This window comes from Neophocaena asiaeorientalis, unplaced genomic scaffold (genome assembly GCF_003031525.2).
Source record: "Neophocaena asiaeorientalis asiaeorientalis breed wild unplaced genomic scaffold, Neophocaena_asiaeorientalis_V1.1 scaffold461, whole genome shotgun sequence".
NCBI lineage: Eukaryota > Metazoa > Chordata > Mammalia > Artiodactyla > Phocoenidae > Neophocaena > Neophocaena asiaeorientalis.
This window is the reverse complement of record NW_020173230.1, coordinates 947,905-964,083: the sequence shown is the minus strand read 5'-3', so window position 1 is coordinate 964,083 and position 16,179 is coordinate 947,905. Positions and strand designations below refer to the sequence as shown.

The following is a 16,179-nucleotide window of genomic DNA, read 5'->3' as shown; positions in this document are numbered from 1 at the left end:
GGGTTCTTTTTCACGATAAGCCGTTATACTGTCTAATAAAGTTATTATAGTCTTTTTCTACTAACTCGTAATGGAGGACCTTTTTATCCCAAAGAGTCATGTGTCAAGTATCTGCCGCTTTGGATGTTGTATGGTTTTTTATTCTTTTTGTTGCTTGGTCCTCTACAAACAAGGTACACATTTTGGGAGGTGGGTAAAGGGATTTGGCTGGTCTATCTGGAATGATTCATATTGTGAACCTTATGGTTTGTAGGTGTGACAGATATACTGTCACCGTGTGTTCTGGGTCACGAAGCCAGAGACCCATAGGAATGATTTCTTGTCTGTACTTCAGATTTAGGGTAGCATTTTAAATTTAGGCCAATGTTCTAAATAGTTGCCTGTTTTATACTTGTCATAGCACTTCTCTCTATGTTTATGACCTCTGGTGATATAGAAATGACACTTTTAAAAATGAAAACCATGACATCTGCAGAGATAGAGCATCATGAAGTCCATAATGGGAAACCACGTCTCCCCCTCCACTGCTGTGAGCACAGGACCTACCGCACACTCCGTGAATAATGAATGAACTGATGGCTGGGAAAAAATGCCAGTGACCACCTAGAAAGAAAGTTCTAGGCTGGCCTATGTCTTAGGGCCGTCAGCAACACCCACCCCCATCCCCTCCCCAGTAATTAGGCAGAGCAAAAACAACATCTCTTGGAAATTCCTGTTCTACTGATAGCCAAAACTCTGCCCGTATAATTAAGTTCCTATCATGCGCCCCTGTTTCTTAGCACTATCATGACAGCCATTAACTTACCTAAACCCAAAAGGGAGCATCAGCTTCTGGACTCATGGCCCCCACAGGGTGTACTTTGTAGAGATGGAATGTCTGCTACCTGCTTCATTTACAGTAAATTCTAGGCAGCTCCTGGGCAGGCAGGGAACTGCCAGGGTCACACGCACCTCACTACTCCATCAGTTAGGATGGAAGTGCTCTTCACTACTTTCAAATCATGACTTTGTGGACGGTACCATCAGGCACATGTGGGTATCCTAGGCTATGCAGTGACACCATCTAAAGATTGCTTGGTCTGCTGTTCGCTTATTTTATTAATTTGTTTTTTTTGTTTGTTTGTCAGAATGTTATGGAACAGTTCAATCCTGGGCTACGAAATTTAATAAACCTAGGAAAAAATTATGAAAAAGCTGTTAATGGTAAGTCTGTTTTCTAAATTTATAAATATAGAATGCATATGAAAGCCATTCATTAAATATTTTAATTATTTTTAAATGCTTGCTACTGAATTTTTAAAATATCTTTAAATTGGTAGAAACCATTTATAATTAATCTGTAGGACTTTGCAATGATAGGATATTAGTATACTTGAAATGAGTAAGTTGAATAATAGGCTACCAAAAGTGACATATCTTAAATATCAGATTTTGCTTTTTGACACTGCTTAATCTTTTATATCACTGACATAAACATGTTTTCTACTTTTTACACCAAATTCTTTGTAAACTAATAACGTATATAAAAAGTGTACTTAAAATTTTAAGATCCTGAAGCATAGGAATTATTCTCCTTTTTATTTATGTAGAAGAATTTCTTGTCTTTGGGTGTATCACTTTTGATAGTAATATGAGAAATAAAATGTTTAGCCTGAATGGAAAGACATCTAAATTAAAGGTTGAACTTAGATTCTCATTTCAAAATGAGTGCTTAATTTAAAATGAACTCAGGCATTGGCTTTTGTCTCTCTGTGAACCAGAGTTGTTTGCTGTTTTGAACAGATTTCATCTGAGGAAGCCAATGTGCATCTACACATGCATTCCCCTCCCAAAAGGGGAACGTTATCAGTGATCACCTTGATGTGGACCATTTTTTTAAAGTCTTTATTGAATTTGTTACTGTATTGCATCTGTTTTATGTTTTGGCTTTCTGGCCCCGAGGCATGTGGGATCTTAGCTCCCCAGCTAGGGATCAAACCCACACCCCCTGCATTGGAAGGTGAAGTCTTAACCACTGGACCATCAAGGAAGTCCCTTATCAGTGATCACCTTGAAAACTCAAGATGCTAACAATCACCAAATTCTAACAGGGTCAGAACAATTCTCCATGTGTAGCAAGTGTCACCCCCAAAATATTCAGACCCCAGTTTTACCATCTACCCTGGTTCACTAAGACCAGCACGTAACATAAGTAGAAAATTTAGTTTCCAGCGGTTTGAGATTTGAAGAAACCTTCAGACCAAGCTTTGTGTCTTTTTTTCCCCTCTTCTTTCTCTCTTTCACAATACCCCACCTTTGGCTGCTCCCCGATGATGTTTTGAAAATAAACCTGCGCCCTCACACCCTCAGTGTGAGCCTGCTCCAGGAAAGGGGAGGTGCTGGCGAGACTCGGGACTTTGGAGTATGGACGAGCTATCGTTTCAGTCACTGCAAAAGTAAACTGCTTGTTGACTTCCTTCTGGATCTCTGTGCTCTTGGCCAGACGTGTTCAGTGTCAGGAAATGCAGCAGGCCTGAGATTTCCCTCCCTCTCCCTCTAGCCGTACCAGTGACTTCTATGGGTGCCCCCTCCCTCCTTCAAAGAACTGGAGCCTTGTTTTGGAAGCTGACTCTCTCCTGATGATTACCTAGTCACCAGACCACAAAGTCATCGCTTTATCCATCCCCGGGAAGGAAATCACTCTGACCTGCAGTGATTTTTTTCTTTCTAGCACGAGCTGCCTCTCTGAGGCAGAGTTTTACAAGGTGACGCAGTGAAGAGCCCACAGCTTAGCCTCCTGCTAACAGGGCTTCTCCCCAGCAGCCTCTACCAGTTTAACACCTCCTGGGGCCTATTCTGCCTTTCATAATGTGTTCCAGGATTTCTGCAGGCCATCTGTTTTTGGCTGAAGCCATGGAGAAACTTCAATAAAATGTGTAAAGTCGTTGGTAAGAATCTGTAGTATAGTCGAGGATGCCAGGTGTGCAGTCAACAGTTAGATTATAGCCCAGCGCAGCAGCACAGCTGATGAAGAGCATAGGCCGAGCAGCGGCCCAGGAGTTTGAGAGGAGGCCGGTGGAGTATGGAGCAGGCAGAGGCCGTGTAGGAGCTGAGCCAGCTGACAGACGTTAGGTTTCAGTAGGCAGACGCTGCTTACTAGTGCTTCAGGCAGAAAAGACAGCATCCAAGCCGAGACCAGGGGTCCACGCTAGCATGGGTGAGAACTGTGAGGGAACAGTAAAACATAAGGTGGAATAAGGTCCTGCTATGAATGCATTTGGATGCAGCATCTGTTACCTATTGCCGCATAACAAACTGCCTCTAAGCTTGGTGGCTTAAGACAACAATAGTTCATTATTTTCAGTCGTCCTGTAAAGGCAGTGCAGTTGTCTGTACTCCTGGGACTCTGCAGTTGCAGTGGACTGGGGCTGAGCTCACTTCCTCTCTCAGGCATAGCTGGCTGTCCCAAGAGTACAAGCCCCGTGGGAGTTATGCCTGCTCATACCCCATTGGCCAAAGCAAGTCACATGACCAAACAGCCACTCAGCATCCTAGACAATTATACCACCTGGGAATTCCGGGAGGTGTGATTCATTGAAGGCCATGACTGTAAAAATCTACGATGAACTCTGTGGAGTGTGACAGGCTTACCCTGTGGCCAGTGGGAGGCCATTGAAGGCTTTTGAGCAGAACTGTAACCTATTGAAATCATATTGATACTTTAAGGAAAGTTTTTCTGGTAGAAATGTGTAGTTTAGCTTGATGAAGTAGTTGATCAACCACTAAAAATTAATAAGCTTCATTCCTTAAAACAGTAAGTGGTAGAAAATCTCTAATATATCCACAAAAGGGGACAGAATTATGAAAATATTAGTTTATTTTTTCTGGATAAATTATAATTTTTAAGTTAATGCAGCTTTATCATAAAAGCAGGATATTTTACTAGACTAAGAAGGTTAAATAGTTTTAAACATAAGTCAACAGTTAATGGAAAAATTCCAATGTGTGGATGCAAACCAAAAATTTTATTTAAGTGTTGTGTAATCCTGTATTACCATTCTCCCCCATTAATTTGCTTTTCAGCTTATCAGCACCTTGCAATTTTAAATCTTCCCACTAAAATATTACATATATTAACTTGACAGTTTACTGGCTATAAACCTTGTTTTTCGGTGGAGTCATCTCTTTTTCAGTGCTAGCTGAGACCAAAGAGTCAAAAAGCACCATGATTTAGAACTGCCGGGGTTGTGTGCACTGCCTCTGCTTCGCCATTGACCTTGGGCATGTCCCAGAATATCTCTTCTGTGCTCTACTTCGTGAAACGGGGTGATAACATCACCACCCTATGTCTTAATGTAGTGTGGTAGATTAATTAATTTAAGTAATGATTTGGAAAGTTTACATAAATGCTATTTGTTACTGCTCTTTTTTATAATTACGCTTTACAGTTATCCTTAGTCTTATGAAACAATAGTATAGTAGAGCATTAGATTTCATGAACTTGTATATATATGTAGTAAAAGCTGTAACTTTCATAATATTTTAATTCTACAAGACATGCAAAAATAGATTAATTTGCCTTGAAAATACTACTTTTTTTGGCCTGCAGTATCTTCAGCGGGACTTGGGCATTAATTCATTCTGTGACCTCCTCCCCCACCTTTTTAAAACTTGAAATACCTTTTAAAATTCATCTTTTAAAAACAATACCCATGGGCTTCCCTGGTGGCGCAGTGGTTGGGAGTCCGCCTGCCGATGCAGGGGACGCAGGTTCATGCCCCGGTCCGGGAAGATCCCACATGCCGCGGAGCGGCTGGGCCCGTGAGCCGTGGCTGCTGAGCCTGCGCGTCCGGAGCCTGTGCTCCGCAACGGGAGAGGCCACAACAGTGAGAGGCCCGCGTACCGCAAAAAAAAAAATAATAATAATAAAAAAATAAAAATAAAAACTATACCCATTATAAACTGGTGTGGCCTCAGGTTTTCTTCTTAGTGAGAGGAAAAGAGCCTGAGAGGGGTTGCTTAGGGCTCTTTTATCTCCCAAATCCTGTGGTCTCCAAAGCTCCCGGGCAAAGTGATGTCTGTGTATGAAGCTGGCCTTTGAGCAAGATAAAATATTTTCTCCAAAGTCACACTAAATAGGCTAGATCTTATTGAAAAGCTTGCTTGTTGTACACCTTCAGTCTCCTGAAACCCAGCCTGTGTAAAGTGACAGAAGGAATGGGTATTAGCAGTTCCATTAGTTTGTCCAATACTCACACTGTTAGGGCATTTTATAGATTCAAATCCTTTGTTTCAAAAAGGATAACTAACTTGTCCAGGAAGGTCATGTTGTTGGAAGTAACAGTAGAATTCAAACCCAGATTTGTCTTGCTCCTGACTCCCATCTACAACCTCCCCGCACCCTCCAAAAAAGAAAAAGGAAAGGGGAAAAAAAAGGAAAAGAAAAACAAATCAGAAGCATATTTCTGTACCTTATAATGTAGTTTTCAGAATCAGTTTGAAAGGAGAAATGTGATTTTTAAGATAATTAGAATCCAGCTTGTATAGCAGTAAGAGTTTTCCTGTCTCTGCCAAAAAAGAGCAGAAAGAAAAGCAGAGCATTCAGTTATTTTTCAGGTAATTTCATTTTTTTTTTGAAATGATAATGTATTTCAGATTTCATAGATTTCTCTCCTGGCAACAAGTATGGTAGTTGCTTGTGTCTCAGAATATCTTTTTCAATAGAAAAAGTAAAAATGCCATAGAAGGCCCAGGCACCTAGACAAGCCCACACAAGCCCCTCTAGCTAACAGTATTGCAGACCTGTATTGCTGTAGAATGACCAGCTTGCTGCAGTGGATGTGTTCCAGCCCCAATTCCGTGTTAGGAACATATCCCCTCTGGAGCTGGCCTGAGGAGCAGGCAGAACCTTCTCCGGACCCCCAGCCTCTGCCGCTGCTGAAGGTTCCCCAGGGCTGGTCGGAGGCGAGGATCCCGTGAGGGCTTTCCGGTGGGTGGGGGGCCTGCAGGAGTGCAGTGGAGGGACCTCTGCCCCTGGCACAGCTCGCTAGCTCAAGCCCTGCCCCCTTGAGAGCCACGCTTGCCTCAGCCGCGAGGGACTCCGGGGTGTTTGGAAGAAAACCTCTGTGTCGTTTCCTCCTTTCCATGTGTAAGTGATGATTGTGTGTGTCACCTTCCCTGTCTAGCTATGACTCTGGCGGGAAAAGCCTACTACGATGGAGTGGCCAAGATCGGTGAGATTGCCAGCGGGTCCCCTGTGTCGACAGAGCTGGGTGAGCTGACCGTCCGTTACATATACACCCAACTTGAGCGCGGTTCCGGAGCCTTTGTCCTGCAAGCCCTGATGAGAACATACAAAGTGGCCCGGAACCAGAATGGAAAAGAGGGCTAGCCCAGCACTCGGGTTTGTTCACCTCTGCGGTGATTGACTCCTCCGTGGTCTGTCCAAAGTGGAGGCTTAGTTAAGGGCAGGCCACTAGGAACTGGGCTTCTGCCTCTGAGGTTTGGGCTCTCGTTCCCTGCTGATCCCTGAAGCGTGAAGCCGGGGGAGCCTTGAGCCACATTTTTAACTGAAGGGGATGTGCACGCAGCCTCCGGCCTCTGGCAGAGCGTTTCCTGTGACTCACCTTGCAGAGAGTCCAGCCCCTTTACGTTCTGCTCTTGGCTGTCGCTGCTTCCACAGTTGCTCTCGGTTGTGATTTTTCCGGTTTTGCTGGTATGAATCGATCCCCTGTGCACACGCGGAGGGCGAGGGCAGCCGCACCCTCGGCAGCACCAAGGCTTCTATTTACAGAGCCGGTTCACTGTACCCTCTCCGAAGCAGGGAAAGGTGGATTTTTTTTTTTTTAAATAGTCCCACACATAACCATCATTTTAATAACTTGTTAAATATGTTTTACTTGACAGAGGGTAACATTTCAGAGTTTAAAATGTTTGTCAGAATTTGAAAGGTTCAGAAAACCAGAGGAAAGGATTGGTAAAGTGTGTGTTTAAAGAAATGTGTGTTCCTCTCCAATTAAAACGTTGAAAGGGAAGCAGAGGGGCAAAGGCGCATATGTTTAAGGTTCAAATAATTCACACCATTCGTATGATAAGTGTCTTGAGGGTTTTCAGGATTGCTTGGGAAACTCCTAACTGACCCATAAAAGCCAAGGAACAAATTCAAGGTGTGATGATGGTTCTGGGTTTGGGGGCTGGGCTGCTGCGTCTGCAGTGGATCTGGGCGCTCGTTAACATTCTCTGACAGCTTTTGTACCGGAAGAGTTCATAGTCTTGAAACCTGTAGGCAAAAGCTAAGCCTGAAGTGATGCTGGGTGATGAATAAGTCAGTACTGCGATACTGAATAGAATCAGTTACGTGTAGAAAATTTCAAAGCCCTGACTTGTATTCTGTTGTTCTGGCAAGGTCTGAACTATAGTAACTCTGTCCAAAGTGGATCAGTTTAATAAAATACACACTGTGTTATGTAGACAGAAGCAGATAGTAAAATTTAGGACATTTGAGGGATGATTGGGGTGATTATAGGGTTCCAAAAATAGAACTAAATTAAAAAGAAACAGCCTATTTGTGTCAGGCATCAGGGGAAAAAGAAGTATGACCCTTATGTTAAAACATACGGCGCTTTGACTCACCGTCATTCAGTTTGCCTTTTTAATGTTTTATGATTCTTGCCACTGTTTAAATAAGACTTCTGTTCCACACCTTATTTGATTCAGCTGTGGGTTCATAATGTTGAATCAGCTGTTTCCACAGCAACCGTGTTGTTATAAACACGAGCTTAAAATTTCAGTTTCAGTAAGGAAAATATGTTGCAATGGTGCAGTTTCTTTCATGTGTTTGTATTTCATTCAGAGGGAATGGAAATTACTTGCTGCCATTTTTGTTCCAAGTTGTCCTTTTGCTTATATTCACTCTATCATGTAGTTAATTTCCTACTCATTTGCAGCCATTCCATGATAAAGTGCAATCCTAGTAGGAGTTGCTTTTGGAGACCTGACATTTACTTCTTTTGATTTGCTTAGTTTTTTATTTTGTTGTTAAAGTTTAGACTAAAATACTACCCTATATCTGTTTAAATACCTGTATGGAAGAGCACTGGACAATTCATAGAAAAAAGAGAGACCTAAAGTTGATTGTACCTTTCTTGTTTTTCAAGAAGATTTTCTGATCTAGTTACTGACATTTTGGTATTGGTCTTCATACTTTATTATGAAACTTATGTTACAAATTCCATTTGTTAAAAACTGAAGGGGTATTACATATGTGAAGATTATGAATCATTTCAAATTTTTCATTCCTGAAGAGTATTATCTCTGAAAAGGCTTTCTTTTCCCACGCCCCACCCCCGCAAAAAGTATCCTATAGTTATACAATTTTCCGTTTAAAATTTTTACCTTGGGAGGAGAATACCCTCTGGCTAAAAATATTTACTTAATTCATAGAAATTTGTAGTGAGGATTCAACTTGGAAAACTTGGCCAAATAAATTATTAATGTAAATCAGGGTGGCAAAGCTAAACATTTCAGTCTCTTCTCACTTTAGAGGAAAGAAAAGGTGTGTGTGTGTGTGTGTGTGTGTGTGTGTGTGTGTGTGTGTGTGTGTGTTGATTAGCCTTTTACTTTTTGTCTTCTGGGTCGGCCTCTGTTAGTAGCACAGGGCTGCAGCAGTACCATTTCTGACTTTTAGCTATGGGTGTTTTCATTTTGAGATCCCTCTTTCGGCATCAGCTCACCCAGTGCTGTGTGAACCATTTAAGATGCTCTTGCCCACGAGTAACAAAACACCCGACTAACAGTGGTGTAAGCAATAAGGATGTTTATTATCCCACATAAGAAGGCCAGGAGCAGGGGTTCTTGGTTAATCATTACTAAGGACTCTGGTTCTTTCTCTCTTTCTTCTCGTCCTAAAGCCCAGCTCCTCATGGTACCAAGGTGGCTGCCCTGCCATTGTGAGTCTCAGGCATCACACCCTCCCTCTTCCCACTATGTCCAGAAGCAGGAAGGAGCACGCTTTACAGAGGAGGAAACCTTTTCCCAGGAGCCCCAGCACACACCCTCTTGTTCTCTCTGGCCTGATTTGGATCACACGCCCATGACCCAGCAGCACTATTCCCAGGCATGGTTGGCCAAGGGATACATCGAGGGGGAGAGGGCACAGCTGTTAGGAGGACACCCGATGGTGCCACCAGTCAGCCAGCTCTGGTTATCAGAGGTCTTGTTTCAATGGCTTTCAGTGAAAGGAAAGGACTTAACACGCGTTACTGCGTTAGCTGTGCTGTGAGCTGCAAAGTGCTGCTGCGTTTTGCTTGTGTCTCTGATTGGGATAGTGTTTTTCTCCCACGTGGGTTGTGTGGTTTTACTATCGTGTGTGTACTTCACACTCTATTTATGATTGTTGTTTCTCCAGTAGACCACAGCCATCCTTCCCAGTCTATTCCTATTTGGGAAGTGGGACTCCCAAGCACAGAAGATGAATTAGGGATGTGGGGTAGTTTTTGTTTTTCTGTCCTTTTGCTTTTCTGCTCAAGCCGTTGGGTATCTTTTCATCACAAACTCTTGGGGCATCTTCCCTGCCTCCGCTTCTCTCTCCTTTCTTTCCTCCTCTCATCTTCCTCTCTGCTGACGTACCTGCACGGTCTCACAGCCTCTTTCATCACTGCCATATTTCTTTCCAGGCTTTTCTTCCAGTGAGTGTGTGCCTAAGAGCCAACATTGAGTGCTTGCTCTCCTCGGGCACAGGACCCAGTGCCTGACAGGGCCTTTAGTTCAGCATCTCATTTAGTCCTCAGAGCCATCCTGCACAGATGTGGGTGCAGGCACTTCCACTGTCTCCGTTTTCCACGTAAGACCCAGAGGTGAAGTGTGTGCCTGGCTCACACAGTTAGCAGGTGGTCCGACTTGAGGATCTGAGCTCTTCACCTCTGCACTCACTGCACTTCACTGAGGCGAAGGGAAAGGAAAGAGGCAGCCAATCACAGGTTGCTGAAGAGGAAGAAAACAGGAAGCCCACGACGGGGACCTTTTCAAGAAGGAGATGAGAGGGAATCGTTGGTGTCAGAGCAGCTGAAGACTGGGGAGGGGCTGGCAGGTGTGGTGATTGGAGCTCACTGGCCCCCTCAGAAATGGTGGCTTCACTGGGGTCCTGACCGTAAACACCAGGTGTTACAGGGTTGAGGAAGATGGAACTAACAGAAGTTTTACTTACATATGTATGCCTTCTTACACGTATTGCTTGACTTTTGTACAGCTGTGCTTCACATAGAAACTCAGGTCTCACTAAGTGCGTGCTGTGTGCCGGGTCCTTCGTGTGTTGCCTCATCTCATCCTCAGGAGCCTCGTGGATAGATGTTTCCTCCGAGGTATGCAGGGTGGATGCTCGCCCCGCGTTTCCCTGGGCAGGCTGGTAGACCATAGGGTAAACTTGGCAGTCACAGCCTTCTGCATGGTGGTGAGATAACCTCCATGGCAACCGCACTGGGTCCTGTGTCCTTAGCCATGTGCTCTGCAGCCAAGCAAGGCAGAGCAAGGGCTGTGGAGGTCGTGACCTCTGCGAGAGGATGGTAGGCGGCATTGGTGCTGCTTGGGAACGATCCTGTGACCCAGGACAGGGCGGCCAGGCCAGGTCTTATTTTCCCCTGCGACTGCCCAGCACCTGAGAGGTGCTCAGTAAAGCTTGTGCTGGTACAGTGCCGCTGTCAGCCTACACCCTGGGCAACACGCCACCTTATGAGGGGTCGGCAGGACTAAGGGAGAGGACAGCAACACGTTCTGGGTTGTTTGAAGATGAAATGAGATAATGTGCCTTGTGTTTTCTAAAGTTTCACAGACCAGAAAGATGCCTCTCTGTTGCCGCTTCATGTGTTCACAAGTATCTGAGAATTCAAAAATCAGTACCAATTTTTTTTCATTGACATTATTCTCTTCCATAAAGTAGGTGATACGTTTGTAAGAATATACATTTTTGCTTGATTATTCAAGAACAAATTATTTCAATTCTCTCCATTGTATCTTCATTTTCTATTTCATTAATGTCTACTTGTTTTCTTCCTTGTACTATCTTTGGGATTATTCTGCTGTTCTTTTTCTAATTTCTGAAATGATACATTTAACTCATTAATTTTAAATACAGGTAGGACCACAAAGATGACCATACAAGTTAAAACCATGCAAAGCCATCTTAATAATCAATGGGGAAAATTATGATTGTCCTGTGACCTTTAAAAATGTTTGCCAGAAACATTAAAAACTCTCTCACTTTCAGTTATAAATGTGTAAGGAAATGGAAAAAATAAAATATTTATTTAGTACACAGTACTTTAAAGCATTAGAAACACTGATAGTTAAAGCATTTTTATTTATTTGTAAAAAACTTGAGTCGTTTCAACAACTCTTGTCGCCTTCTTGTATAACTTAAGATACAATATGCTTTTGCAAATTGTCATGCTCCTTTTAAGCTTGGATCAGCTTCCAGCATTTTATCCTCGGTGATTTCAATGTTGTGAGATAGCCTTGAGAGTTCCTTTAATGTGAAGTTTTTTGGGCTGGTATCACTTTCTCGGAAACACCTTCATCCTTTTCACCACAACCGTTTTCCTCAATTATGTTGATGATTCTGGGCTTCACTCCATTCTTGTGGCTGTACATCCAGGGTCTCTCAAACAGTAGCAGTGTTGACGTTCCCACAGGCAGGTATTTCTTCTGTAACTCCATTTACAGTCATTGTTACCACTTTTAATGTCTTTGCTGTACTTCCTCTCTCAATTATTCATATTTGTAACACATCACATGGGTTTGTCGCTGGGAAACAGGGAGGCAACACACCTACACACTTTGCTGTCTGTGTGCTCTATCTGCAGTCCTTGCAGCAACACCACACTGTCTTAATTACTGTAACTTTATGATAAATCTTGATATCTAGTAGGAGATATCAAGTAAAGTAAGTAGGTCTTATTTGAGATTGTCTTAGCTATTATAGGACTTCCGCATGTACACGTTCTTTAGAATCAGCTTGTCAATTCTCACTAAAAAAAAAAATCTTGGATTTTTGACTATAGAGTGAATCTATAGATGAGTTTAGAGAGAACTGACTCAACCTTCTAATCCACGAAGATGGTATATCCTTTTAATTACTTGAGACTTCTTTAATTTCTGTTAGCACTATTTTGTAATTTCCATTGTAGAAGTCTTGCACGTTTTTATACATGTGTATACATTTTATACAGTTTTAGATACTTATGACATTTTTGTCCTATTGTAAATGGCGTTTTAAATTTTTTTATTTTCTACTTTTTTTATTCTGTTGACATTTCAATTTGTCATTCTTTTTCATTACTATAAGTTCTATTTAGTTCTTTTGAAATCTGTGAATTAATTTTTATCATTTTAATAGCTTTATTGAGATCTGATTAACATATAGTACAATTGCCCCGTTTAAAGCGAATAGTTGAGTGGTTTTTAGTATATTCACAAAGTTTTAAATTATCACCACAGTCAACTTTAGAACATTTTCCTCACTCCAGAAAGAAATCACATACCCATTAGCAGTCACCTCCCAGTCACCCCCAACTCCAGTCGTATTTAACCATTAATGTATTTTGTCTCCTATAGAGTTGGTTTTGCTGGATTTTTCACATAAATGGAATCATACAATATGTGATCTTTTGTCACTGGTTTCTTTCACTTAGCAGAGTGATTTCAAGGGTCATTCACATTGTAACATGTAGCAGTACTTCCTTTCTTTTTATGGATGGATAATATCCTATTGTATAGATATACCACATTTTGTTTATCTGTTTTATCAGTTGATAGATATTTAGGTTGCTTCTACCTTTTAGCTATTAAAACATACTGCTGCTGTGAACATTCATGTACAAATTTTGTGTGTACATACGTTTTTCTGTCTCTTGGGTATATACTTAGGAGTGGAATTGCCGGCTCATATGGTAACTCTAAATTTAACCCTTTGAGGAACTGCCAGAGTGTTTTTCAGAGTGAATGCACCATTTACATTCCCACCAGCAGTGTCTGAGGGTTCCAACTTCTTTAAGTCCTTGCTAACACTTGTTATTGTCTGTCTTTTTGATGATAGCCATCCTCGTGAGTGTGAGGTACTACCTCCTTTGAGTTTTGATTTACATTTCCCTAGTGGTTAATGTCAAGTATCTTTTTACTGGTCATTGCATATCATCTTTGGAGAAATGTCTATTCAGATCCTTTGCCCATTTTTACTTGGGTTATTTGTCTTTTTATTATTGAGTTTGCCAATCAACTTTTAATAAAGTTTTGTTTTTCTCTTTTGATTCTTTTTATTATCAATGCAGTTTGAAGTTCTTTCTTTCTTTATTGGCTGCGTTGGGTCTTCATTGCTGTGTGTGGGCTTTCTTTAGTTGCGGCAAGTGGGGGCTACTCTTTGTTGTGGTATGCGGGCTTCTCATTGCAGTGGCTTCTCTTTGTTGCAGAGCATGGGCTCTAGGCACGCAGGCTGCAGTAGTAGTGGCATGCAGGCTCAGTAGTTGTGGCTCGCGGGCTCTAGAGCACAGGCTCAGTAGTTGTGGCACGTGGGCTTAGTTGCTCCGTGGCATGTGGGATCTTCCAGGTCCAGGGCTCGAACCCATGTCCCCTGCATTGGCAGGCATTCTTAACCAACACGCCACCAGGGAAGTCCCAGTTTGAAGTTCTTGACAGTCTAATTCTGCTGATGCTTTATTGTGCCTCTTGATTCTCATTCATGTGGAAATATTTCTGTATGGGTTTTATTATTGTCATCTCATTGTTCTCTTCCATGTTGGGGTCACCTATGGAGGTGTAAAAGTTTTGCCATTGGAAGTCACCAAGAAATGAAAAGTAGAAATGCCAAGCAATGGTGGAGCTTCTCTCATTTAAATATGTTTAATTCTTAGAAAATAAAAATAGTTGATGGAATATGACTTACCATTTGATAAAATTCTTGTAAAATATTTAGAATGTGCAAATGAAATGCTCCTTTATTTTCTGTCATATCCATACTAATAAAGGTATTCTGCCAGTTTTGCAGGGAAAGTGACTCAGACTTTATGGAAAATATCTTTAAATGTCTAAAATTTGTAAGCTCTTCTAATTATCTAAAACTTAAATAATGGCAGGTTTTAATTTTCTATAAATAGGCTAGATACACATCCTTTTCCCAGGAGTCATTCCTAATGGTTTGCTCTTGAAAACAAAAGGTCCTTTATGAATAGAGTCTGTTCTCCTATTATAGAGAATATTGAGGAAATGTGTCATTGCTTTTTCTCAACTATAATTGAAAGTAATAGGAAAATTCTAATGATTCAAGAGAACTGCCAAATTTTAGTCATTTTTATGCTAAATGCGCTGAACCACTAGACGATTACAGTAAGAATTAGCATATATTTTGAAGTAGCCTTCAAATTCGCTTTGTTAAAGCATCACCTTTTATCAGTTGTACCTTAACTGAGCAAACAAGAGCCAAGGGGCTGGCCAGCACCGATTTGAAACTAAAATTTTATTGGGACACGACCGTGCCCACTTGTTCATGTGTTGTCTGCAGCTACACTGGCAGAGCTAAGCGGTTGCAACAGAGGAGACCTGAACTGTTTACAACCCGGCCCCCTTGCAGGCCCTTACTTGACAGCAGAAAGCCTTTAGGGTCATCCAGTTGCTTAAGTCACTCAGGACGGAGCCATCGTGTGAGGGATTTGATATCCTTTTCTCCAAAGAAAAAGCAGCTCCTTACCATCTGCGATCTAAGTGCTTGGGTTTAAGACTATACTTTCCAGGATCATTCCTGTAGTCTGTTACTAAGTGCTTGGGTTTAACACACATTAACAGCATGATCCCAATAACCACAGCATGTAAGCAGCTCTGGGGCGACACCGCCTTGCCCTGTTGGGAGAAACAAACGAACAGACAAATGCAAAGCCAAAGACCAGAGCTCTGTAGTCAGGATTTGGCAGGTAAAATATTTTAATCCACTGTGTTTGTTAAATAGTAAGTCATATGAATAATAATTCATGTGACTCAGGTCGTCAGGGTGTGTACCTGTAGCTATGCACATAAATCCTTATCACAGATACACAGTTCAACTCAAGGAACAGTGCTCATTTAAAAGAGGAAACTGAAATTTGTCTAAAGCTTCCAGTTTCGCCCCTAAATCAAATGACGTTTATTTTTTAAGACTTAGGAAATGTGGAAATGGTGGAAAGGGAAAACAGAAATGGTCAGGGGAAAATATTTTGGCAAAATATTCAAAAGAAACTTTGAACCAGTTTTTTCATCTTTAAACCATAGAAAAATAAAGCTTGTTCTCACTTATTTCTCAAGGAATAACAGGGGACTTTCTTCAGGGAGTTGACAAATTTCCTGTGAGGTATAAGGACCTCAGCATTACATAAATTTAGACTGTGTTATTATGTTCCAATTCAGCCAGCTATTACATTATTTATGTATGTATGTATGTATGCATGTATGTATGGCTGCATTGGGTCTTCGTTGTGGTGCCCAGGCTTTCTTTAGTTGCATCGAGCGGGGGCTACTCTTCCTTGTGGTGCGTTGGCTTCTCATTGTGGTGGCTTCTCCTGTTGCAGAGCACGGGCTCTAGGTGTGCGGGCTTCAGTAGTTGCAGCACGCGGGCTCAGTAGTTGTTGCATGCAGGCTCTAGAGCACAGGCTCAGTAATTGTGGCACACGGGCTTAACTGCTCCGTGGCATGTGGGATCTTCTCGGACCAGGGCTTGAACCCGTGTCCCCTGCATTGGCAGGTGGATTCTTAACCACTGCACCACCAGGGAAGCCCACATTATTTTGAATCATCTGTTAAATTGTTTGGGCCAGTTTCTTAAATTGATCACAACAGAAGATTTTATCTCCTCACCATCAGGGAACCTAGAAAATCATAGGCTTTCTTTTGTTATTGATAGAGTGTTCATTGGTCATGCAATTAAACAATATATATTTATTATAGTTTTGTCTTGTTGACACTCAAAATCCAACCTGACAGTCTTGGGTCTTAAAAATAAGAGCAGAAAGGACTTCCCTGGTGGAGCAGTGGTTGAGAGTCCGCCTGCCGATGCAGGGGACACGGGTTCGTGCCCCGGTCTGGGAAGATCCCACATGCCGCGGGGCGGCTGGGCCCGTGAGCCATGGCCGCTGAGCCTGCGCGTCCGGAGCCTGTGCTCCGCAACGGGAGAGGCCACAACAGAGAGAA

At 42.2% G+C, this 16,179-nt stretch overlaps 1 protein-coding gene and 1 pseudogene across 2 annotated transcripts in view; both read left to right on the top strand.

The window, feature by feature from the left end:
• The window catches only part of BAIAP2L1 (BAR/IMD domain containing adaptor protein 2 like 1), an 88,197-nt gene that overhangs the window by 22,163 nt on the left and 49,855 nt on the right, over nt 1–16,179 (top strand). For both annotated transcript variants that reach the window (XM_024745499.1, XM_024745498.1), the window contains exons 2-3: nt 1,128–1,203; nt 6,165–6,251. In XM_024745499.1, coding sequence (XP_024601267.1) covers nt 1,128–1,203; nt 6,165–6,251 — 163 coding nt within the window. The remainder of the gene's footprint in view (nt 1–1,127; nt 1,204–6,164; nt 6,252–16,179) is intronic.
• LOC112400014 (uncharacterized) lies at nt 14,737–14,844 on the top strand (annotated as a pseudogene).